The sequence below is a fragment of the Syngnathoides biaculeatus genome, chromosome 4 (genome assembly GCF_019802595.1).
Source record: "Syngnathoides biaculeatus isolate LvHL_M chromosome 4, ASM1980259v1, whole genome shotgun sequence".
NCBI classification, from domain to species: Eukaryota; Metazoa; Chordata; class Actinopteri; order Syngnathiformes; family Syngnathidae; genus Syngnathoides; species Syngnathoides biaculeatus.
Genome location: NC_084643.1, coordinates 26,482,311 through 26,508,776, shown reverse-complemented (window position 1 = coordinate 26,508,776; position 26,466 = coordinate 26,482,311). Strand labels below are relative to the sequence as shown.

Below are 26,466 nucleotides of genomic sequence, written 5' to 3'. Positions count from 1 at the left end.
TGTGGTTGCTTTAAAGCACCCATCTTGGGATACATTCCAATTGTTGTACTTTGAAGAAATAATCAAATTTTCCCAAATGAGGTCAGTGTTGTTTTCTTACTCAGAGCGGCAAGAGAATGGCGCAATGACTAACCAAACAGCATGCTCCAACAATGGTTCTATACTTTCCAGAGTGTACCTTTTTATCAAATATGGGAAGAGCATCAAATTTTTAAAGTTTGCTTTTTTTAAAAAAAAAAAAACAAGACTCCCATAGCTTAAAAAGGGTATCTCCATTCATGAAATTTGCGTTGATTCAACTGTAATTGACCAACTTCCCCACTAGGTAGAGCTACAACACTCTCCTCTGATTATAGGAGCATGGGGGGGAGAGAATTTTCGGAAGGGGACTGCAACCATGCCTTTCAAATTAAAAGAGGAAGAATTGTTGGGATGATATCCACGCTTAGGTGCGAAATGAAGAGATGATAGTTGGGGCAGACGTCTGCAGACAGCCCCGCATTCCTGGCCGGACTAACAGGAGAGAGTGGTCTGTCTCGCCAATCCCCACAGGAATGTGTAGCATGTCAGACGGATTCTTTTTGATGCTTCGGTAGTTTTGAGTTGACTGACTCTAGAAAATAACATTCTTTCAAAATCAGAATCCAATAGACTGGCGTTAGTGCCAAGGACTGTGGATCCTTAGAACTCCATATAACCTGGAAACATTTTCAAATAATGTGCTGGTAATGTTTTGTGTAACACTATGTATAGACAATTGTCATAGTCGCAAACATGATGGATCGGTTCATCGATAATACTTTAAGGCAAAAGCATTTTGTTGACATTTGGATGGTACACTTTTTTTTTTTTTTTTTCCCTCCCTTAATTCATTGAACGGGCCATCCATCGAGAGCATTTCATACACAAGTTTAGCTCAATGCACTTTACATGACTAAAAACATTCAGAAACATAAATAAAAACATTTGAAAAAGTAGTGATACACACGCCTGCCTTTGGTGCGGGCAGCGTGGGATCAATTCCCGCTCAGTGATGGTGTTGATATCTGCCCTGCGACTGACTGGCGACCAGTTCAGGCTGTAATCCCCCTTTCGTCAGAAATTAGTTGGGATAAGCTCCAGCTTTCCCGCAACCCTTGTGAGCATGGTCGGCTTGGGTAATAACATGACCATTCAAACAGCTTCTAGTGCAAGAAATATCATTGAAAAGTGGAAGTATTCAAAAACGTTTTTAATCTGGATTTAAAAAGACTCACACTTGGAGCAGATGTCACTTCTGTTGATAACTTAATCTTTTTTTTTTTTTTTGGTGAAGTTACAAGACAGCGTACGTTGGGAAATTCAACTTGACGGCCTGAGAGTGCAGCGTTCGACGAGGCAGAGCGCTCTATTTTCTATGAATTTCCAGATGAGCGTGTTGGCCATTGGCAGGGATATGTCCGTGGGTCCGCCGTATTGAATGTGTTTGTTGTGCCTGGAATCGTCTTGTCCCGCTTGACACTCTGGCCGTTGTGTCTCCTCACAGAGAACACTGATGTTCATGTTCATGTGATGCCTTTGTTTCAAATTAGTTTTGTATACTGGGTAACCAGAGGCCGAACTGCACCGTGTCTGGAGAGTAGACCGCTGTGTCCCTTACAGCAATATACCGTGAAAGCACTTCTGGTGTCCAGCAGGAAATGATCAAATTTCACTTCATTGGTCATATTGTTTATTTATAACAAATAGTGTATCGTTGTTCATCTATCTATGCCAGCGGCATATAAAGACAGACAAATAAATGGCAGAAAGTGTATAATTGACTTGTGTATCCACTTTATGTGACACTTTTGTTCGTTGTTGTCCATCCATCCATTTTTTTGCTGCTTATCCTCACAAGGGTCGCGGGGAGTGCTGGAGCCTATCCCAGCTATCAACGGGCAGGAGGCGGGGTACACCCTGAACTGGTTGCCAGCCAATCACAGGGCACATGGAGACAAACAGCTGTACTCACAATCACACCTAGGGGCAATTTAGTGTCCAATTGACCCCTCCGTACAGGGCACGTAACCACGCCTCCTGAAGTGACGTCACGCCACGTGCGCTGACGTAAGACAAACAGTAAAAATGGCAAATACAATACAATACATTCTGAACTGAGACAGACTCTATGCTTCTGATTTTATTCAAATCAACGATATATTATGGATTCTAAATACAATACATTCTTAAGTGAGAGAGACGCCATGCTTCTGATTTCATTCAATCATTCACACGTAGCAATGTTATGCTAGCGCAGAATGTCTCATTCATTTATACGAGACGTGTATTAAAAATCAAATTTAGGGCATATCTTCGTGCAAACACCGTCTGGTTAAGCTTCGGCCGCGAGCCAGCAAGAAATCAATACGTTTGTGCAGTCCGATCATCGGTAAATATCGCTCAACAAAGAATAAGTGTGGCAATCGTTCACACGCAGTAGTGTTATGCTAGCGAAGAACTTCGAATTCATTTATACGAGACATCTATTGAAAATCAAATATAGGGCATACCTTCGTGCAAATATATGTGTTCCGGTTGATATTAGATGGATTTAGTTGATGATGCGGTCTTCCACAAAGTTTGATCCATCGAAGGCATTTTTCGTACTGGGTCTTCGGTTTTGGAAAGGGTACGAATCGAACTCCACCAACTAGTCTTTCAGGATACCGGTCGTCACTATTACAAAGTCCGTGACTACACCTCTTAACCATATTTTTTGTTAAATAACCCAAATACGCGATAAAACGCTAACTAAACCTATACTGGACCATTCAATGTTGTCAGAGAAAATGGCGGGAGCAAAAACGGGCTTTGGTCTATGCAGATCTCTGGCCTCTGATTGGTCAGTGACGTGGATTGCCCAATATCCAATATCCACGGAGGGGTCAATTAATATCTTTTGTTGTTGTGCTGTGAGATTTTTCAAATGTAAGATCTGTGCCTTGGCTCAGTAAAGGTTGAGAATCACTGCCTTATAGAATGTGATCAGTGTGGTGGTTGTTGAAAGATTTTCAAACTTAGAATCAAACATGGACCACTAACTGTGGTGTGGTCAGTGGTACAGTCAAGTACAATCAGTTAGTTAAGCTATTGTCGCATTTCCTTTGGCATAACGCAGCTGCCACGCTCTGTGTCTACTCGGCTTGTTTTCATTGACCATCTATGAGAAAAGTGTTGTCGGCAGGGGTTTCTGTCATCGGATCCAGTTGTTTGATTTGGCAGCGGCGCGTCCGTCTGGGGGCCCGGGGGCAATCCAGCGGTTGGCTATGTGCCGTCTGTTGCTAGCCCGCTCGGGAAAAGGGCAGGAATGTGCAGCATGCGTGTACTTGTATTGTTTTGGGGGGGTTTCCTGTCTTTTGCGGGGACGGATGTGTCACATTGCTCGCCAGGAGCTGTTCAAACACCATCTTTCTTGAAAATAATTAGACATGTAAAGTGCGTATTGTAGCCAGGAAGTACCGTGTGTGTGTGTGTGTGTGTGTGTGTGTGTGTGTGTGTGTGTGTGTGTGTGCGTGTGTGTTTGGAGTCTTGAGTCCCCTTCCACCCACTTGAATCATGTTTTTATCTTGGTGTATACAAAAAAGCTTGATTGTCTAACTTTGACTGAAAAAATTATGCCTTTCTTTGAAATTCCAAACCATTCCCATATGTTACAATACATTTGACATGCTTTTGTCAAAATAGCCCAAGCATCAAGACTCAGCGCATTTTAAACACTCCTACGTGATACTGTCTCGGCAAATAGCTGCAGCTCACCCGGTCCTCCCCTACCTACAAAGAGTGTGTTTTTTTTGTATTTTTTTTCTCATCTTCCTTATCGCTTATCCTCATTAGGGGTCACGTGCATACGGACGCCTATCCCAGCTGACTTTTGGGCGAGAAGTGGTGCACGCACGCCCCGAAATGGTGGCCAGCCAATCACAAGGCACATATAAACAAGCATTCATACTCTCATTCACGCTTCCATGCAGTTAAGTCTTCAACGGACCTTCCAAGCATATTTATGGGATGTGGGAGGAAACCGGCATGCCCAGAGAAAACCCACGCAAAGTATACTGAGGAATAAAACCAACACAAGCATAGAGCTTAACAAGAATAGATAACAAATCCACATTGATAGAACCTTGGTCTGACCGTGTATCGCGAAAATTACCCATTTGTCTTTGACATGAACATGTTTCCAGAGTCGCTTGAAAATGGTGCAAATGGAGTCAAGTTATGAGTGAAGAAACTTGGCAATCATGTTGACATCGTGACTTGCTCACAAAAATAGGCAAATAATATATATTGATGTTTTTCTTTAATTTCACACTTGATCGACAGGCAGGTACTCCAGAGACCCAGCTATTTACACGGCAACAATTAAAAGGTCACTTTTCCATAATTTAACAATTTATTGCATCACATCACTGCTGTTGTGTTGTAGCAAGTGCAACAAGTGATACTACTTTCTGGACCCTGTCGACGCGTTCGCTTTCCTTGCCACTTGACGCCGTATTGCTGAGGTCAGCCCTCAGCTCTCGCGAAGTGTCTTGGTGGTACCGCCGGGCCGGCTGTCTCTGCCGCTCGTGACTTGGCGCTTGTCCACTCAGTCCTGTGAGCTTCTTCTGGACAGGAGAACAATCTCTATTCATTTTTTTTTCTCATTCGCTGACACACTGCCGTGATTGTTTTTTGTCAGAAATGGACTCATGGGGAACTTCGATTCATAGTTGGAAGAGGAGGATTTCATTTCTTTGCCGCGGTTAGCCTAACCGTATTCCTTACTGATACGTAGTGCAAAGTAGCCAATGTGTGAATGAATACATGTTAGAAGTTGCAACTGAGCACGAAGTGACTTCACTTGGTTGGAACTTGAGGGTTAAAACTTGACTTAAGACTTACACAACCGTATATGACTTTTGTCCCGACTTATGCTGATTGTATCAAAACTGAAGCGGTCATCACAGTGATCCGTGCAAGTTCAAACAACTAATCAGTGATAACATGATGATGAATGACGACGACGCTGCTGGCACCTGACTGTTGTATTGATTAAGTGGGTTAGACCATGTCATGAAAACCGAAGAATCCATTTCAGAGCCAAATTGTTGCAGAGAGCCAAAAAGCTCCTGTTCGCTGAATGTGTCCAGTAAATGTCACAAAGTTTATTTTATTTATTTTTTCCCCTGCAATGTTTTTTTTTCTCCTAACATTTTTATTTTATAGCTAATTTACTTCTTTTCCTTTCAGCTTGTCCCGTTAGGGGTCGCCACAGCGTGTCATCTTTTTCTATGTAAGCCTGCATCCTCCTCTCTAACACCCACTGTCCTCATGCCCTCCCTCACAACATCCATCAACCTTTTCTTTGGTCTCAGTCTCGCTCTTTTGGCAGCTCCATCCTCAGCCCCCTTCTACCAATATACTCACTCTCTCACCTCTAGACATGTCTAAACCATCCAAGTCTGCTCTCTTGAACAAAAGCAGAGGGGGAAATACATAAATGTTAGGGTGGGGTAGAAAAAGAGGGGGGTAGATGGTCTCTAGTGTGTTATGTGATAGAAGAGTCTTCGCTAGGATGAAGGGCAAAGTTTATAAAACAGTGGTGAGGCCGGCCATGATCTACGGGATTAAGAGACTGTGGAACTGAAGAAACAACAGGAAGCAGAACTAAGAGGTGGTGGAAATGAAGATGTTGAGGTTATCGCTTGGAGTCACCAGGTTGGATTGGATTAGAAATGAGCTCATGAGAGGGACAGCCAAATTTGGATGTTTTGCAGCCGATTAGTTTATATTTCTGAGACTCTTTTTAGTATTTTCCAATATTTTTTTAATGTAACTTTTAAATAATGTCCAATAATTTTCTATTATCTATTTTCCTATGTGGCAATTTATTTATTTTATTTATTTGGCATTTAGAATTTTTTTTCTGCCACAATTTTTTTTCTTTTTCTGTTTGTGTAATTTAAAGGTAATCTTTTTGTCCAATATTTTGGGATACTTCTTAATTTAATCTTCTGTATTTTTCAAATTCCATTTTTCAAATATTTGTGGATTTAGTACCTTTGCAATTCTTTCACAGTTTTTGCTTTGTAATTTGTATTTTTCAGCAAATTTTGTATTGTGGTCTAATATTGCTTTTCTCTATTCCAATTTTGATTGCTCCCCCTTCTTTTTTAAACCCCCCCCCCCCCACCCCCAATGAACATTTTGGTATTTCCCCCCCTGCATTTGTCTTTCTTTTTCCACCAATACTGAGTACAATAATGAAGCAACTGTTGTGTCCAGTAGTGGACGTTGAACATGCACAGTCGCTCCATGTGTTTGTCTTGTTGGTGGGGGTACTGCTGTTATTCCAGCGAGTTCACCGCCCCCTCGGCTGAATAACAGCTCTCTTATACGAAAGAGGGCAGCGCCCTGGCTCGCAGCCTTGCGCAATTGGCTGAGGCGACTGTCCAATCGTGCCGCAGTATGGTTTATACCAATAGTTGCCTTTTTCCCTTTCAGTGGAGAAGAAACTGCACAGTGTAATTTTTGTACAGTTTTAGCCAGCAGTCCAACCGGGGGAACTAGTGAGACCTCAACAGTGACGAAGGAAAGTGAGTGAGCCACAAGGCAAGTGCAATTTGTGTTTACGTATAATATCCTCTTGGGTTTTTTTTTTTTTTTTTTAAATGGCTGCAACAGAGAGGGAAAAGTTGTCAGGGTGTTGCTGGAAAGCGTGTTTATTTCCAGCCTGTCTTGAAGTTCCAGGCATACCAGGAACATCAAGACCCTGCATTTAGACCAGGCAGCGTGAGGGGAAAGGAGGGTCTCTTTTGGGTCTTTGAGTAGATCAGTCTCACTTGGTTAAATATTTGAGTGGGCCATGTTTTATGTTTCCAAAAACGCACTTTTTGGTGAAAATATGGCTGTATTTGTTGAAAACGCAGGTTTTCTCATTTCTAAGACATTGCAAACCTGTGTCTCGCTAATCAAGTCTGGGAAAACGGGCTTCCATATTGTGGGGATGTAACTGTCTAGATAATCGGCAGGTTGCAATTATCGTATTACCATATTTAGCAAATCTGCCATAGTTGTCTTGAGAAAGAACCCAAGTATTTTTCCTGTTCATTATGCCTGTTTTTATTTTTTAGCATTTTTTTTTTACATCACTTGCTTTTATTTTTTTATAAAATAGTAGTTGTATTTTTAGCCATAATTTTAAGGCCATTGTGAGTTAATTTTTATGGATTTTCTTTCATCTATAATTCACTTTGTTTTCATCATGTTTGTGTATCTTTCATCTATTCTTATTTCAAAATCTGTATGTGTGTGTATGTGTGTGTGTGTATATATATATATATATAATAAAAAAAGTGTGATTCTGCAGGTGTACCTAATTTTGTTTTTAATCCCTGGCATTTCAATGTCATGATCTTGATCATTTTGGTATCATGTTGACACTAAATGTTTGTAAAGTTTCATTTCATGTTCTACTTTAACCATCTTTCTCAGAGCATGACATGCTGCATGAAATGTATTTTCATCTGCGGTTTGCCTCGCGTGTTTGCCATAGTTTTGAGCTGACTTAGTTACACTCGCAACAGTGCTTGTCACTCACTCTGTGTGTGTCAGGCGAGTTTGTACAAGTGTTGTAAAATTTGAATGGATCATCAGAAGAGACTACTACCTTCTACACTTTCACATTGTTGTTTCCTCAATGAACAAAAACTAAATGCAAAGTCTGCTATTGCCAAAAGACTTTAAATGGGACATATTACGGGAAAGTGATTGTGGTACAAAAGAAGAGAGAAGTTTTTGTACTTGCTCAGGGTGAAGTTAAGTGATTATTGTTTTTTTTTAATTTTTTTTTTTTTTTAAATCTTAGCTGCCTATTTCTGAATATGTCTGTGAGTGAGGCGTTCTGCTCATTTGCCCCAATAAGGCTAGTTAACATAATAACCACATACACATGGTTTCTTCGTCCAGAATGGACAAGGATCCAGAGCCACTTTCACTACACCCAAGAGCCCAGTCATAGACTACTCTTTCTGAAATATTAGTGTCCATGTGCCACATATATATGTGGTGAAGGGGAAGAAAAAAATATGACCCAGTGTTTTGTTTTGTTTTGATCTGGACTACCAAGCATTTACATTATCAAGAGTCCTGTAATATTTCCTGCATTAATTTAGCCACATTTTCCTATAATTTGTTAAAATATATATTTATTTTATTCCTTTTTTTATTGAATAATTGGTTTAATAGATTCATTGTAAATGACATAATTCAACAAGTTCATAGTTAAAATATTTACCGTATAGTCAAAGATGTCATGAAGTCACCTGTGAATGCTTCCAAATGGTGAACAAAATGCACGTCAACCCAAATTGTTCTTAAATTCCACTTTGTTTTTATAGAAAGAGGCCAAAGATGTCCAAGCTTCGATAACGACAAGGACTCAGTGGAGCCATACTTCGTGGAAACTCCATATGGTTTTCAGCTGGATTTGGACTTTCTCAAGTATGTGGACGACATCGAAAGGGGCAACACCATCAAGAAAGTAAGCATCCAGAGGAAGCCCAAAGGGGCCAAACCGAGGGCGGTGGCACCACGTTCTAGCACTGGGGCCGAATGGACGTCCACCGACTCGCTCTCGTCCTCCAATAGCGACGACAAGCAGTCTCCAGTTTTGGTCAACGCCAAGGTGCAGCAGGTGTCCACTCTACAAAAGGTGGCTTGTGAAGTTGCCCCTCAGCAGTTCTTCTCCAGCATCCCTGAACCCAAGCTGCTCCTACCGCCACCCTCTCCTAGGTTTACGCCGCGACACAACCCCCACGTGGAGAAGACCCTCATGGAGACCCGACTTCGCCTGGAGCAGGAACGTCTGTTCATGGAGCCGCCGCCACCACCACGCCGCCGTCTTGCCAGCTTCGGGGGGACAGGTTCCAACAGCTCACTCTCGTCATACTCTGGGTCCATGGCTGCCAGTCAGATCTCCCCCAGTGCCCTGCAACCTCTGCCCATCAATGGTCACCTTAATGGAGAGTATAACCCTTACTACCCACCGTCCATGGGAAGCTCCATCCGTCACAGTCCCCTGAGCTCGGGCATGGCCACACCGGTGACCAACGTCAGCCCGCTGCACCTTCAGCAGATCCGTGAGCAGATGGTGGTTGCTCTTCGGAGGCTAAAGGAATTGGAGGAACAAGTGAAGACCATCCCCATCCTGCAAGTGAAGATTGCAGTTCTTCAGGAGGAGAAAAGACAATTAGCTGCCCAGTCCAAAGGTCCCGGTGGTTTCCGCAAGCGTTCTTATAGTGTGGGCAGTGCCAACCAAATGGAGAATCCAGCCCTCGTCCAAAAAGACACTGTGCTGCACATTGTCGAGCCTGAAGCCCAGCAACAGAACACTCAGCAGCTGGAGGAGTTCAGGTATCTGGCTGCTAAGGTCCAAGCTCTGGAGAAGACCACCCTTGACAATGGTGGAGTCGAAACTCAAACCCAGAGCCACAATCAGAACCAAGCCCTTCAAAAGTCTGTTGGCATAGTTACTGACGAAAACATGAACAATCTGCAAATCGAGCTTAAGAAACCTCCCAAACAACACAGCCACCGGGACGTGGGCGTTGCAACAGAGAACCAGGACACCCGCAGCACTTCAGTGGGTGTCAATGAGACCATGCTTGGCCTGTCCAGCGAAACAGAGACAGAGATGGAGCTCCAGCAGCAGACCATTGAGGCCCTAAAAGATAAACTCTACCGTTTGGAGGTGCAGTTGAAAGAAACCACTCACCAAATGGAGATGACTAAGCTAAAGCTGGAGCTGCAGGCAGCCAGTGGCTCCAACAAGAAGAAGGCTGATAAGGGCTTGATGATCAGGCCTGAGACCTACAACGTCTGCTTGGAGGCCAAAGTCCCCACGTTCAGCCGGGGCGCCGGTGACCACCTCATCTCTGAAACGCAAAGCCTATCTGTTGGAGTGTCATGTCACCCTAGTGTTTGCAATGTTGGCATAGGTACCAATCAGAACTTGAAGGTAACTGAGTGGTACCAGGATGTAAAGACCTGTGAGGTGGGAATCAACACCACCGAGTCTCTAGACTGCTCAGCCTTCTGCAAACCCATGTCAGAGTTACTCAAGGAGTCTCGATCAGTAGCCAGTGGGGACTGCTCTGTTGATGTCAACGTAAGCCCACTTAGGATGATGGTGTCCCGAGGAACTGACCCAAATCGCTTAGGCAAAATGGACTGCTGCATCATGGCGGTCCCAGAGTCGGCAACGCAGGAGACCAATACCGAGATGAATGTGGTTAGCAGGTGTACCAACACCAAAACAGCAGTTCTAATAAACTCCTTCACAAACACAACTGCTGCTGAAACTCGATCAGTTGCTGCGGGTGAGGGGCTTATCAAAGATGTGCTCTCAGCTGCAAAGGTTCGCTCAGTCGCCGTGGGGACACAGTCACTCCTTAGCCAATCCTGCGTCACCAAAACCAAAGAATTTGGCGTGGGACCCGTCAGCATTCATGAGAACTTTCTAATCGGCTTAAAAACTCGTAGCATAGCATGCGGACCCTCGCAGCACCCGGAACCCGTCTTGGAGGCGACCACAAAGACAACACAACCATTGGTCGACACCCATGGGGCCACCAGTCTGGACCATTACATCGAAAGGGTGCAGAAACTGCTGCAGGAGCAACAAATGCTGCTGGCGGAGAACTACAGCGAGCTGGCCGAGGCCTTCGGTCAGCCCCAATCCCAATTTGGATCCATCAACAGTCAGCTGGTCAGCACGCTCTCCTCCATTAACTCAGCCATGAAGAGCGCGAGTGCCGAGGACCTCCTTGAGCTCCAGGCCGACACTGCTGCTGCCCACTCAGGTCAGGCACTTTCACCTACATGTTGTGCCACATCTAACGGCTCCAGTGCTAATCCATGACACTCTTGCATAATTTGAAGTGCAAACGCCAAGAATGTATGCGCGCCATCGTGGGAACAAATGCAGCCACGCAACAGCTGAGGTCTGGCAGTCTAGTTACAAGTATATTTGAAAATCTTAAATAGCAGTTGTACTATTATCGTTATGTTAAATTTATGGGAAAATAGTTGATTCTCCCAGTATGCTGTGGATACATGATGCGAATGGAGTTTTAATTCTACAAGAAAGTGGGTTTATTAAAATAGTCTTGCCTCATAAGAATTTTAAACAATGGTTACAAGAATAAAGTTGTAATGTATAATACTTATAACTACGAGGAAATCATAGTCTACACAAATACTTTAGCAGAATTCTATGAAAATAAAGTTGCACTTAGAGAATGCAGTTGTAATATTTTAAGACAAAGCACTGACGTAATCTTTAAGGAATACATTTCTAATGTTACAAAAATAAATTTGTCACATTGAGAATAGTCAATTCAAAAATACAAAATAATAAATTCTACAAGACTAAACACATTGTAATGTTACAAGTGGAAAGAGAGAGAGGTGTTCTGAATTGTAGTTTGTTCCGTTTATAAAATTACATAAAAGGACAGTGTTGGTGTGATAACAGAACATTTGCTGTATGGGAGCCACAACAATTGGGACATGTCCTTTTGGACGCAGACCAGTTATGAGTTCATTTCTGTTTGGCAGCCAGACACACCCATCACACTCACTTTCTTCGTTGTTTTTTTTTTTTTTTTTTTTTTTTTTCCCCTTCCCTGAACACCTCATGCTGATTCACGGCGGCCTCGCCGTTACATAAGAGGCGCTCTCAGGCTGGCGGACACATTCTTTGTCCTGTGGCGCAGCCCCCTTTGCCTCGGGTCACTCTTTCTGGAATGCTTCATGACTTTGCACTTCCAACATACAACACAACGCTACGTTGACTTCAAGCCTCTTCATACTCGCGCGTGGCGGCAACCGCGCTGACATCGCTGCGGCGCTCCCGCTCATACTTTGCCATTATACTCGAGAGCCAATTGCGCAATCGATTCAGATGTGTTGCTATTTCCATTCCATTTATTGCATTACAGCATTTTTTTAAAGGTCAGTGCAGTGCAATTACTCACCTGCACATCAGTTATCTTTCTAGCCTCATTGATTTAAATGTGGCAGCAATGACTCACTGAAGTTTAATTTGTTTTTTCTTCTTGGTAGTAAAAAAAACTTTAGAGTAAGCCACACTGTTTCATGAAATAAATTCACAAATACCACACTTAGCCCGACAAATAGGTGTTGCACACATTCATAATATCAAAAGGGGAAAAAAAAACAAGTAGTTTGTTATAAAACTACAGTATTGTAGTTTAAAACATCACAATGAATTCTAGGTACCCAAAATGCAGACTTTTTGCAGACTACATTGGCAGGAATGTATATGATGAATGGTGCTAATGGTTAAGTCAGGAAATTGCTTACTAACGCCATGTCTGGATGGGCCGTTGTTCACATCATTCACGCATGGCATGCCTAATAGGCATGTGCTTATGTGTTGATGCTGACCTCAATTCAACAAATACCTCCAACTCTCTCTGAATATCTTTTCAACACATTGGCAGTGAAATGCGTACGTGAAACTTAAAATGTATATGGTAATGTAATAATTGATCTCTGGTTTCATTTACTTTTGGGGTTTTCTGGAACATAACCCCTGCGATAAACAAGGGTTTACTGTACACAAATGAGCTAAATTCTGATCTTGGTCACACTACTCTTACGTCCAGATGACACTGTCCTCTTTACAACGTGTCTATACTTATTCGTTTTTCAGAGTCCGGTCCCAAGATGAATGCAGATGAGGCCACCAAGACGCAAACTCATCAGCAGATAAGTGCAGCCGAGCAGAAGAGCCGCATGGACCTGCAAATGTCCACTGCCCTACATGGTTAGACTCACCAACCACTCCTACCAAAAAATACGGGGTTACATAAATCATATTACCGTAATTTCCGGCCTACAGAGCGCACCGCATTATAAGCTTCACCAAGTACATTTGTAAAGGAAATACCATTTGGTACATGCATAATCCGCACCTGTGTAAAAGCTGCAAGTGCCCACATTGAAACACGAGATATTTACAAAGAAAGACGGTACACAGAGTTTTCCAACTTTTGAATACCTTAGTTTAGCTTCACAGAGCAACAATACGGTAGCACAAAGACGGCTGGTTAAAAAAACAAACAAAAAAAACATACCGATTAAAAAAAAAAAAAAAAAAAAAAAAAGTAGTACAGCACTAACAGAGGTGGTTAAAAAAGAAAAAACAAAAAAAACATACCTAAATTACTGAGACATGGCAGAAACATGCTACCGTGGCGCTAACGTTGGTGTGGTGCTAACAGGGCCTGTTTTAAAAAAAAAAAAAAAAAAACATACCGGTAAAAATCACTGAGACACGGCAGCAAGATGCTAGCACAACACTACCACGGCCGGCTAAAAAAAAACATACCGTTAAAAATCAGACACAGCAGCAACATGATAGCACAGCGCTAACAGGGCGGTTAAAAAAAAACGTACTGGTAATAATCACTGAGACACGGCAGCAACACGCTAGCACAGCGCTATAGCTAGTGCAGCGCTAGCAGGGCCGGTTAAAAAAAACATACCGGTAAAATTCACTTCTTCTGCACATACATTCCACTCTTACCTTTTCTGCTCAAGTGCCCCCTTTCGGCCGTCAGAAAAAAAAATGCACAAAATAGCCGCATCACCACATAAGCCGCAGGGTTGAAAACGGGTGGAAAAAAGTTGCGGCATATAGGCCGGAAATTACGGTACATCTCCACAAATAAATGGTGTCCGACCCTCTAAACCTGAACAACAACAAAAAAAGAGTGACTGTGCTATAAATTCCAGTATCGTTGGGTACTACAATGATGATAAAGCAGTGGCTGTATTGAGCCACAGTTTCATATGTGCAGTTTTAGAATTGGATAATACAATTAAAAAAAAAAAAAAAAAAAATCAGAACACTGGCATATAATTTTGTTTAGTGCACAAAATGAATAATGCATCAGTTGCACACAAATAAGTTGAAATAATTCACACACAAAAAAACCTCACCATTATGCAGTGGTTCCAAAACATTTTTTTTGCACCGCTCCTCTTTTTGGAGATGAAAATTTCAGCCGCGGCCCTCTCCCGCTTGCAAACATTATTCCTTGGAAATCGACAAAAACTTTTAGGAAGAGCTGGGTGTAACTAAACAACAAAAAGTCTTCACGGTAGCCCTACTCCCCACCCTCGCGGTCACGGCCCCCCCAGTTTAAAAACAGCCTCCTTTATGACTCTTCCCTGCCAATCTTTGTGCCTTTTGTTGCTGCCTGGTGGAGAAAAGTTGAGAAATGCACAGCTTCACCGTGGCAAGTGCTGCTTTCATATTTTCACAAGCATCCATCCTGCCATCCACAAAGTCGCGAGCTTGCAAAATGTGGGAACAAACAGCATACAGAGTGTGATGTCATAAATCATACAGTACTCGTTTTGTATGTGTGTGTGCGTCTTGACCTCCACTGAACCCCTGAGACTGGTTCACTGAACCCAGTTTAAGAAACACTGCAATTAAGTGTTTTTTCTTGAAAGGATTGAGTTGCAGATTTATGTTTACTTGAAGTCGCCATCCACATACAAGCAGATGCTTATCGGGCATGCCCCGCTTGAATAATGTCAACGAGAGCCCGTGCAAAATTGCCGTTAGCGGGTCATTTCCCGGTTTAGCCGTTTGGACCATTCATTACACTCGCCATCAAAGCAATGCAGTCAGCAAAATGTATTGTGGGTACCCAGAATTCATTGTGGTGATGTGTTGAACTGCAACTGCACTACTTGTAGAAGATCAAGATAAAAAAAAAAAAAGGCTATTCTCCATTGGCAAAATATAAAAGACTCTTCTTCAACTATCCACATAGTTAAAAAAAAACTAAATAATGACTGTTGGCTGAAAGGATTAGGTTATAAAATCCTCAAACACTGTCATTTTGTTCCCTAAATTATTTTTGAAACTAACAGTATTAACAGGCTTACAATATTGTCATTTTAAAAAGTGTACTATATTTTCAAAAATAGAGATTTTATAATCGGATTAAACTGTTAAAAAATGTAAACTTTGTCAAATGAAAAAAAAAAGATGGTTTGAACAATTTCTGTCCTAAAACATTGTCAAAATGTACTGAAAGACAAATGAAAATTAGGGGATATGTCATAAAATATTGCCACATTATACAAAAAGTACATCTGAGTATTTTTTTTTAATTCCAAAAGTCTAAAATAATGAAAAAAATGCATTGTGGTCAGAAAATTTTGTACATCCCCATGAACTTGAATAAACATTTCAAGTAAACCTCTAAAATTATTTAGAAAATATTTGGTGTATTTACCCATGAACTTTTTCTACATCTCCATTTTTAAAATTGTACATATTTATATGGATGGAAGATTTTCCCTACTCATGACACACATTTTTTAATGTAATGAAGATATTTAAAAAATTAAATATACTCTTTATTTTTTATTGAATATCTCTTGTGATTTTGACTTTTGCGCATTGATTCAGGTACACCATGCGGCGCCAACGCACTCAAGTCTATCATGAAAAAAAAAGACGGCCCAGGCGATTCCAACGGTGCCAAGAAGAACTTGCAGTTTGTCGGCGTCAACGGCGGGTGCGCGACATCCACGCGACCATTCCCCATTTTCATCGCCAAGTGTCAATTGAAGCCCCTTCCTCAATCGTTGTTTTCCATTTGTCTTTGCCGTCCCCCTTGCGGAGCAGCTACGAGACGACGTCGAGCGACGACTCCAGCTCGGAGGACAGCAGCTCCTCTGGATCTGAGGATGAGGAAGGTGAGAAAGAAGGGAAGGAAGAAGACAAGGATGTGGAGGAGAAGGAGGTGGAAGAAGGAAATTTGGATGAGCAGGAAACGAGAGAAAGGTCAGCAAATTGTTTGCTTTCTTTTATGTGACCAAGATGTGAGTGTTGCTAACAGTTCCAGGCCAAGGCGCAAGCCAACTAAGTCACTAACTTTGCTCGTGTGTAAAGGTACGAGCTCAGCGAGAAGATGTTGGCAGCCTGCAACGTCCTCAAAGTTCACCTCAGCGAGCCTGACAACGTGAGCAGTAAAGACCTGGTGAGTGTCAGCATTAGTAAGTGGCGTGCGACCTGCTGGTTTTTGTGGGATGGACTCTATCCGCCTCTCTCGTAGAAATTGCTACTATATGGCGTTCAGTAAAGAGCTTAAATGTGCATCTGGAACAATGTTCCCTCTAAGCTGCGCAACTGTGCATTTGCGCACTCTCTCAGTACAGAGAAAAATAGATCCAGCACAGTGAACTACAGCCTGACGTGTTTTTTTTTTTTTTTTTTTTTTAAACACGGAAGCACACTGCCTCTCATAAAGATCTGCTACGAGGCCACACTGGGCCACACACTCTACTTCCTCATTTAACTGACAGCGCCCCCCCTCCATTTTAAAGGGGTACACTCATAATTACAAACACCGGGGTATGTGAATAATAGAAGAAAAAGTCTTGAAACTGTACGAGATTTTCTCTTTTTTGAGTAAAAAAAAAAAAAGGTCTGGTCAGAAGCCAAAATAGAAAGTACAGGATGAGATGGTGTATAATGTTCCACCTTGGCACAGCCTGATTAAGGATGAAAGCACAGACGATACATTTCCCAAAAAGCTAATTCTGTATTTTAAATATAGGAGGCAACATAACATTAAAATGCAGCCCTATGGGGGCACAAACCAGTGCAATCTGTAGGCCGGTCCCAAGCCTGGATAAATGCAGAGGGTTGCGTCAGGAAGGGCATCCGGCGTAAAAACTGTGCCAAACAAATATGAGCGTTCATCTAAAGAATCCCATACCGGATCGGTCGTGGCCCGGGTTAACAACGCCCGCCCCCGGCACTGCTAACCTGCAGGGCGTCGGTGGAAATTCAGCTACTGTGGGTCGAAGACAAAGAAGAGGAGGAAACCGGATCCAGCGTCAGAAGAAAAAGAGGAATGCACAGAGCCTACAACTGAGTGTAGGGACTTTGAATGTTGGGACTATGACAGGAAAAGCACAGGAGTTGGTTGACATGATGATTAGGAGAAAGGTTGATATTCTGTGCATCCAAGAGAGCAGGTGGAAAGGTAGTAAGGCTAGAAGTTTGGGAGCAGGGTTTAAATTATTCTACCACGGAGTAGATGGGAAGAGAAATGGAGTAGGGGTTATTTTAAAGGAAGAGCTGGCTAAGAATGTCTTGGAGGTGAAAAGAGTATCAGATCGAGTGATGAGACTAAAATTTGAAATTGAGGGTGTTATGTATAATGTGGTTAGCGGCTATGCACCACAGGTAGGATGTGACCAAGAGTTGAAAGAGAAATTCTGGAAGGAACTAGATGAAGTAGTTCTGAGCATCCCAGACAGCGAGAGAGTTGTGATTGGTGCAGATTGTAATGGACATATTGGTAAAGGAAACAGGGGCGATGAAGAAGTGATGGGTAAGTACGGCATCCAGGAAAGGAACTTTGAAGGGCAGATGGTGGTGGACTTTGCAAAAAGGATGGAGATGGCTGTAGTGAACACTTATTTCCAGAAGAGGGAGGAACATATAGTGACCTACAAGAGCGGAGGTAGAACCACGCAGGTAGATTATATTTTGTGCAGACGATGTAATCTGAAGGAGGTTACTGACTGTAAAGTAGTGGTAGGGGAGAGTGTAGCTCGACAGCATAGGATGGTAGTATGTAGGATGATTCTGGTGGTGGGTAGGAAGATTAAGAAGACAAAGGTAGAGCAGAGAACCATGTGGTGGAAGCTGAGAAAGGAAGAATGTTGTGCGGCCTTCCGGAAAGAGGTGAGACAGGCTCTCGATGGACAACCGAAGCTCCCGGAAGACTGGACGACGACAGCCAAGGTGATCAGAGAGACAGGCAGGAGAGTACTTGGTGTGTCATCTGGTAGGAAAGGGGAGAAGGAGACTTGGTGGTGGAACCCCAAAATACAGGGAGTCATACAAGGAAAGAGATTAGCGAAGAAGAAGTGGGATACTGAGAGGACTGAGGAGAGGCGAAAGGAGTACATCGAGATGCGACGTAGGGCAAAGGTAGAGGTGGCAAAGGCTAAACAAGAGGCATATGAAGACATGTACACCAGGTTGGACACGAAAGAAGGAGAAAAGGATCTCTACAGGTTGGCCAGACAGAGGGATAGAGATGGGAAGGATGTGCAGCAGGTCAGGGTGATTAAGGATAGAGATGGAAATGTGTTGACTGGTGCCGGTAGTGTGCTAAATAGATGGAAAGAATACTTTGAGAAGTTGATGAATGAAGAAAATGAGAGAGAAGGAAGAGTTGAAGAGGCAAGAGTGAAGGACCAGGAAGTGGAAATGATTACTAAGGGGGAAGTCAGAAAGGCACTACAAAGGATGAAAACTGGAAAGGCAGTTGGTCCTGATGACATACCGGTAGAGGTATGGAAGCAATTTGGAGAGATGGCTGTGGAGTTTTTGACCAACTTATTCAACAGAATACTAGCGGGCGAAAAGATGCCTGAAGAATGGCGGAAAAGTTTTCTAGTTCCCATTTTTAAGAACAAAGGGGATGTTCAGAGCTGTGGGAACTATAGAGGAATAAAGTTGATGAGCCACACAATGAAGTTATGGGAAAGAGTAGTGGAGGCTAGACTCAGGACAGAAGTAAGTATCTGCGAGCAACAGTATGGTTTCATGCCTAGAAAGAGTACCGCAGATGCATTATTTGCCTTGAGGATGCTCGTGGAAAAGTACAGAGAAGGTCAGAAGGAGCTACATTGCGTCTTTGTGGATCTAGAGAAAGCCTATGACAGAGTACCAAGAGAGGAACTGTGGTACTGCATGCGTAAGTCTGGTGTGGCAGAGAAGTATGTTAAAATAGTACAGGACATGTATGATGGCAGCAGAACAATGGTGAGGTGTGCCTTAGGTGTGACAGAGGAATTTAAGGTGGAGGTGGGACTGCATCAGGGATCAGCTCTGAGCCCCTTCCTATTTGCAGTGGTAATGGATAGGCTGACAGATGAGGTTAGACTGGAATCCCCTTGGACCATGATGTTCGCAGATGATATTGTCATATGCAGTGAAAGCAGGGAGCATGCAGAGGAACAATTGGAAAGATGGAGACATGCACTGGAAAGGAGAGGAATGAAGATTAGCCGAAGTAAAACAGAATATATGTGCGTGAATGAGAAAAGTGGAGGGGGAAGAGTGAGGCTACAGGGAGAAGAGATAGCGAGGGTGGATGACTTCAAATACTTGGGGTCAACAATACAGAGCAATGGAGAGTGTGGTAAAGAAGTGAAGAAGCAGGTCCAAGCGGGGTGCAACAGTTGGCGGAAGGTGTCTGGTGTTCTATGTGACAGAAGAGTCTCTGCTAGGATGAAGGGCAAAGTTTACAAAACAGTGGTGAGGCCGGCCATGATGTACGGATTAGAGACGGTGGCACTGAAGAAACAACAGGAAGCTGAACTGGAGGTGGCAGAAATGAAGATGTTGAGGTTCTCGCTCGGAGTGACCAGGTTGGATAGGATTAGAAATGAGCTCATTCGAGGGACGGCCAAAGCTGGATGTTTTGGAGACAAGATTCGAGAGAGCAGACTTCGATGGTTTGGACATGTTCAGAGGCGAGAGAGTGAGTATATTGGTAGAAGGATGCTGAGGATGGAGCTCCCAGGCAAAAGAGCGAGAGGAAGACCAAAGAGAAGGTTTATGGATGTGGTGAGGGAAGACATGAGGGCAGTTGGGGTTAGAGAGGAAGATGCAGGAGATAGGCTAAGATGGCAAAAGATGACACGCTGTGGCGACCCCTAACGGGACAAGCCGAAAGGAAAAGAAGAAGAAGAAGAAGGCAACATAACATTAAACCTAAAACTGTTCGGGAGCATCATTCAGCTTGCAAAATGCATTGCCAAAGATATTCTGCAAGCAATAATTCAGTTTTACACTAAGAAAAACAGATGGGGATATCATTGTGGGTTAAAAAAATGTATTTGTATTGTATTTTTTTGTTTGTTTGACATTTTCTGTGTAAGTTTGCAAAAACAACAAATTGTTCTTAAAAATGTTCTGATGGGAATGTAAATGCTGCAATCTGAATCTTTGAATGAGGCATGTAACTTCAGTGGATGACATTGACCTGACCACAGTACATACGTCTGATTTTGGTCACAGTGGTCAAAGGGGGCGCTCACAAGCTTAGTGTGTTTGCTGAGACACACAAAAAATTAGAGGGAACATTGATCTGGAATAAAGCTCGCCTTTCCCTTATGTATGGGCATCACAGTAAGTGTATTTTAGAAAAAATAGCTTAAAAAGTGATATGGCAAGGGAAAAGTTTCAAAAAAGTCAAGGCATGCTTGGCGGAGTATCGTCTGGAAGGACAGCATTTCAAGCCGTATTTCAGCAATGCTTCTTAACCCCCTGCAGAGGGTGACCGTCAACACGGTGCAGCACGAGTGGTTCCGCGCCTCCAGCCAGAAGGCGGCGTCGGCATCTGCAGTTTCCGACTACCTGGCGGCGTTCGGCGCCGTCTCGCCGGACGTTCTGCGCCACGTGGTCAACATGGCCGACGGCAACGGCAACACGGCGCTCCACTACAGCGTGTCGCACTCCAACTTCCCTGTTGTCAAGAAGCTGCTGGACGCCGGTAAGTCAACGCGCGGAGCTTCTCATCCGGCGTACTCTAAGCAAATTTCGATTTATCCATCAATCCATTTTCTTCACTGCTTATCCTCACGAGGGTCGCGGGGAGTGCTGGAGCCTATCCCAACTGTCAACAGGCAGTAGGCGGGGTACACCATGAACTCGTTGCCAGCCAATTGCAGGGCACATGGAGACAAACAGCCGCAGTCACAATCACACCTCGGGGCAATTTAGAGTGTCCAATTAATGTTGCATGTTGTTGGAATGTGGGAGGATTGCATGTAGTTGGAATGTGGGAGGAAGCCGGAGTGCCCGGAAGAAAACCCACGCAGGCACGGGGAGAACATGCAAACTCCACACAGGTGGGTCCAGGATTGAATCCGGGACCTCAGAACTGTGAGGCCAACGCTTTACCAGCTGATCCACCGTGCCGCCAATTTTGATTTAATTTTTGTAATTTATTTTATTTATCCAGATTAGGCAATTGAGAACAAATTCTCATTTGTAGTGCCAACCTGGCAGCAAAAGTATTTTCTTCTTTAAAAAAAAAAAACATAACAATTGAAGTTGGGCAGTCTCTCTTGGTGTAAGTTTTTCTTTTACTCTTGGGAAAAAAATGTCACTAAAAAATAGCAACTCTGGAATAAAAAGTCAAATAACATTCAAACATCCAATGTTGTCAGAGCTGTCATGGATGATACTGCACAAGAGCAAATCAATGTCACAATCGCCTTTCTTGAATCCAGTTTATTGAAACTTTGCATTAGTAGGCTTTGGAACACTCTAGCCTCCCTTGTGAGGATAAGCATCTGAGAAAATGGACATGGAATCCTGTAATGTTATGTTAAATTATGCATTTGTATTTAAGTCCTTATCGATTTATTGTAACTAACACATTTTGTTATTATAGATCATGTTTAATATATATTTAATTTAATTCAAATAATTTCTTCATATCAAATGGTCTTTAAAAATAATTCTTTGGCAATATTTCCCAGTTCCCTATTTGTGAAATCACTGAATTATGGGTCGACCTCAGTTCTTGAAAAACTCCCCCCTTCACAGTTTGTGTTTGGGTCATAATGTTACGGCGCCATCATGTAGCATCTTGGTGCCACAGAACTATTTTGAAGTGAAGGGAGTTGAGCTTCCATTTAGAGAGGCAACAGCCCTGTCCAATAGAACAGTAGTACATTGCTGCCTTTTAAATGAGACAATCAATCATAGGAAAATAAAAAATGAGAACACTTGTAAGGAGCTTCTCTTTTTTTTTTTTTTTTTTTTTGTATGTGACCTGTTCTGCTGTTTGGTTAAAGCAGAAAGGAGCGTCTGGATCCCTTTTATGCTGGAGCAGGTTTACTGTGTCACAGTGGACTTTTTAGACTGCCGCTGTGGGTTCTTTGTATTCTGAAGGATATTTATTGAGAATTGGGAGTGGAACAGCACAAGGTTTCAAGAGTAGAGTGAGAAAAGAAAACAAGTCAAAGAAGGAACTGTAAACACGATGAGGAAAGTATATACATAGAAAGAAAGACATGAAGTATGCTGTGTGGGGCAGTAGTGCCACAGCCTGTGAGGGAAGGCCGAGATATAAGACTGGACAGGGACAGGAGGGGAAAGTTGGAGTAGAAAGGCCACTTTGTATCCACGCAGTCGCGCGGCCAACAACGCCCACCTTGAATCACGTGACATCTTCTGTGATTGACCTGTTTTAGTCACATGCTGCGATGACGTACTCACTGTCCACAAAGCACCCGCGTTGCTGCCTTCTTGATCGATTTTGCAGCATAATTCAATGCATCATCTGGTTATTTAGGTCTCTTTGTTCAGGCAAGCAATGTTCGATGCTCACCATTGTTGTTCCAATGTTCTTTGTTACGGAAAGTAAAAACCCCACCCTGCTGTAGCGATGCCTCTGACTTTGGGAAGAGCTGCAGTACATTTTCAAAACTGAGCTCATGGGTTGAGGACGAGTATGAAGGCCAAACACGCGCAGGAGAGTCGCGGTGACATCAGGGTTAGCTGAGGACCCCCCCCTAATCGAGAGGAGGGGTCAGGCCCAGGAGTACATCCAAAAGTGGCACGATGGCTGGGACTTGTCTCACACCGCGGACACAGAGGGTGGTTCATCGGCCCCACCGAGGCACCTCAAAAACCGGCCACCCAGAGAGGAGGCTAGTGAGGTATTTAAGAGGCATGGCTGCAGGTTGAACCCATCGAGCAGGATAACCACAGAAAAGGGGGGGCCACCCCACCCAGCCCTACAATACTGACCCCTGGGACCCTCACCGCGTTCCACCCAGCCCACCAAGTTTTGGTGTTCCCTCTTACCAGGCAGGGTCAGCTTCCCCCCCCCAAGAAGGGGAGGAAGTAGCCCCGGGGAGAAACATCTCACCACCACCCCACCCACCCTTCGTAAGCGCGGAGTCGAGAAGAGAAGATCCCCACTCCGTGTGCGTGTCCTTTCATTGTGTAATCCAGTCTCAAGTGAGGGAAAGGAAAAAAAAAGTTCATAAATGGACAAGAAAAAAATGAATAAAATAACAAAACAACCTTCACAAAGTATACAGAAGTTAAAATTTTAGTCTTGATGTCAGATGGCGCACTCAATCGCTCAATGAGCATCTCTGACACCACTTCCTGGTGTTATTCACTAGGCCATGCCCCTTAAAGGCACAACATCAACAATGAAGTAATCCCATGTTAGGATGCCAGTTTATTTCTTTCCATGTACATCTCGCGTGGCCATCTCTTGCTCATCTGCATGACTGAAGAAGAGTTGACAAAGTCCCCTGTGGGGGGTGAAAAAAAGGCTCTCATCTCTTCACCGTTTGTTTTTTTTTGTCCTTTTGGGGTCCCGTCTTCGAGCTCCAGAGAGCAATTTGTGTGTGTGTGTGTGTGTGTTGCAGATGTGTGCAACGTGAACCAGCAGAACAAGGCGGGCTACACGCCCATCATGTTGGCGGCGCTGGCCGCTGTTGAGACGCCCGCAGACATGCGCGTGGTAGAGGACCTCTTCGGGAAGGGTGACGTCAATGCACGCGCAAGTCAGGTTAGTACGCTGCGCAAACAAGGCGCTTAACTACCTCCTATAGTACATTTAAAATAAGAAAAAATGGATTATAAATATATAGTGAGGTTCTCTCATCATTGACACTAATTTATGAGCAAACTGTATTGTGATAGTTCTTATTTCAAAGTATAACAAAAATGTATAATTTAAGGATGACAAACATTTTTTGTTTTCATCCCATTTTAAATGTTTTACTGCTTTGTTTTCAAATACTTTTAATCATGTAAAGCACATTGAGTGACCTCGTGTATGAAATGCACTATGCAAAGTTGCTTTGTTTAATGAAAAATAAGTCATACGGGGCCTGGATTTGAACCCCGGTCCTCGGAACTGTAAGGACAACGCTCTAACCAGTTGCTCCACTGTGCCACTTAAAGTATTAATTCAAAACGTAAAAATAAAGTATATTACGGATGTAATTTGGAAATTTGTTTTTTTTTGCAAAATGTAAAATTGGTACATAATTTTCACATTTTATAACTGCTAATTGCTTCTGGATTGATTGATTGATAATTGACAATTCAGATGCATTTTATAGAAAATTTCAACTCGACAGAAAATATAAGTGTCCCAAAAAAATTATACACTTTAAATATTTGTAAATTCTTTTGTTAAAAATTATTTGAATTATAATAAACAAGTTGACAATATTTAAAGTGTTTACATTGTTTTGTGACACCCTGTATTTTTAAAAATCCGACATTTAAATATTTCAAATGTTTTTGAAAATACTAAATTCTATTAAAATATCTGGAATATTAAACATAAAAACAATGTATATGGTAGAAAAACTATGTGAGATGAGATTTATATTAAATGTAGCTTTGTATACAATTTAAAAAAAATTAGAAAAATACCCCATTAAAAAAATCTCTGAAATATTAACAAAAAATGACAAAAGTGACACAAAATATTTCTGTATCAGGGGCCAAATATTATAATCGTGTCAATTTCAAGAAGGTGTTAGTTTGTCTTAACGTTAATGGCGGGCGCGTGTGTGCGTCAGGCGGGCCAGACGGGTCTGATGCTGGCGGTGAGCCACGGCCGCATGGACATGGTCCGAGCCCTGCTGGCCCACGGCGCCGATGTCAACGTGCAGGATGACGAAGGCTCCACGGCCCTCATGTGCGCCAGCGAACACGGCCACGTGGACATTGTCAAACTCCTCCTGGCGCAGCCCGGCACGGACGCCACACTCAGCGACAGCGTGAGTCAACAAGTGGCAACTCGATTTTTACTGAACTTTTTGGAAGTAAATTTGAGGCAAATGTTTTAATGTATACAAAATCCAAGCAAAAAATGTAAAATTTGAGCAAAATAGTTAATTTTACATTTAAGCAGATTTCTGTAAAATTTGAGCTAAAATGTTAATACCGTTATCCCAAATTTGCACATAATTGTTAAATTTTCTCAATACATTGTAATTTCAGCAGTGTTTTCACTGTTTTGAAAGATAATAATTTATATAATTTTCCTGTGTCAATATGAAACAAAAGTGTACATTGAATTTAAGCACCATGATATTGGAAATTTTCAAGGACAAGCATATTTTAATTCCTATTTTTTCTTTCAGCAAAATTAATTCAATGAAAAAAAAAAACCTTTGCATTAAAGAATTGTGAAATTAAAGCAAAGCCATTTAATTTTGAGGGAATTTGAAGTTTTGCAGGTCCTGAAATGTTAATATGCTCATTGTGGTCAGGTGAGGCGCAGAATCTGTTGGGCCCAAATATGAACATTTGTCGATGCACGTCTTGTTTTGTTCAGGACGAGAGTAACGCTTTGTCCATTGCGTTGGACGCCGGCCATAAAGACATCGCCGTCTTGCTGTACGCGCACGTCAACTTCTCCAAAGCGCAGTCACCGGTATGCGCATCTTTTTTGTGAAATGTGACACAACTGGATATTGGATCCGTTTTGACTACTTTGTCCTTTTCAGGGAACCCCTCGACTGGGCCGCAAGATGTCGCCGAGCCCCACTCGCAGGGGTGCGTTCGATTAGCCACTTGGATGCTAAACTTAGCGCCTCCGAGGCTCTGAGGTCCGCTGTGAGGCTGCTGACAGTCACTCTGTCAGTGGCTTGGGCTGTTGTTAGCAAATCCAAGCCGAATGTTAGCCACCGAGGCATTGGCTAATTTTAGTGATTTAAAGGCTGAGTTGAGCTCCTCTGAAGCTAATGTTAGTGACCCTAAAGATGATGTTAATGTTAGCCACTCTGAGGCTAATTCCAGCGTGAGTGACATTAGGCTTCTGTTAGCTCCCAAGCTGGCGTCACAGTGACTCCCTTCTGCCTGCCTTATTTGAAACCACGTGGACATTTTAGACTTTTTTTTCTTCCCCCACCTGCCCACTTCTTCATGTGAATGTAACCAGCTGGTGCCTCTCACAACTTTTAATGTCCCACATGGACAATAATATATATTTTTTTCTTTTAAACGTAAATCTTTTTTTTTTTTTTTTGCCTGTATTATTTTAGTCTGGTGTACATAGTGCTTATCCCCGATCCAACGTCAGCTGCTTTTCTATCAATCCTTTGTATCTATTTAAAGAGACCACCATATTTTTCAATATGAGCGCATATAAAGATCATATGAAGTCATATATATGTATATTTATCAAAGTATAGTTTTAAAACACATCCAGTTGTTTCTGTACATAATGTACGTTAGTCTGGTATCGCCATTTCTGCTTTTTCTGTCTTTGACATTGATGTCATGCGCGATGATGTCATGTAAAAATAAACATCAATTAAAGTGCA

General features: G+C 42.7%; 1 protein-coding gene across 3 annotated transcripts in view; it reads left to right on the top strand.

The window, feature by feature from the left end:
• Positions 1-26,466, top strand: part of kank1a (KN motif and ankyrin repeat domains 1a) — a 48,405-nt gene extending 21,939 nt beyond the window's left edge. For all 3 annotated transcript variants that reach the window (XM_061817248.1, XM_061817250.1, XM_061817251.1), the window contains exons 3-12: positions 8,403-10,865; positions 12,743-12,856; positions 15,524-15,632; positions 15,743-15,901; positions 16,010-16,097; positions 20,420-20,639; positions 23,545-23,687; positions 24,715-24,915; positions 25,476-25,574; positions 25,648-26,466. In XM_061817248.1, coding sequence (XP_061673232.1) covers positions 8,403-10,865; positions 12,743-12,856; positions 15,524-15,632; positions 15,743-15,901; positions 16,010-16,097; positions 20,420-20,639; positions 23,545-23,687; positions 24,715-24,915; positions 25,476-25,574; positions 25,648-25,710 — 3,659 coding nt within the window. In that variant the 3' untranslated portion in view covers positions 25,711-26,466. The remainder of the gene's footprint in view (positions 1-8,402; positions 10,866-12,742; positions 12,857-15,523; positions 15,633-15,742; positions 15,902-16,009; positions 16,098-20,419; positions 20,640-23,544; positions 23,688-24,714; positions 24,916-25,475; positions 25,575-25,647) is intronic.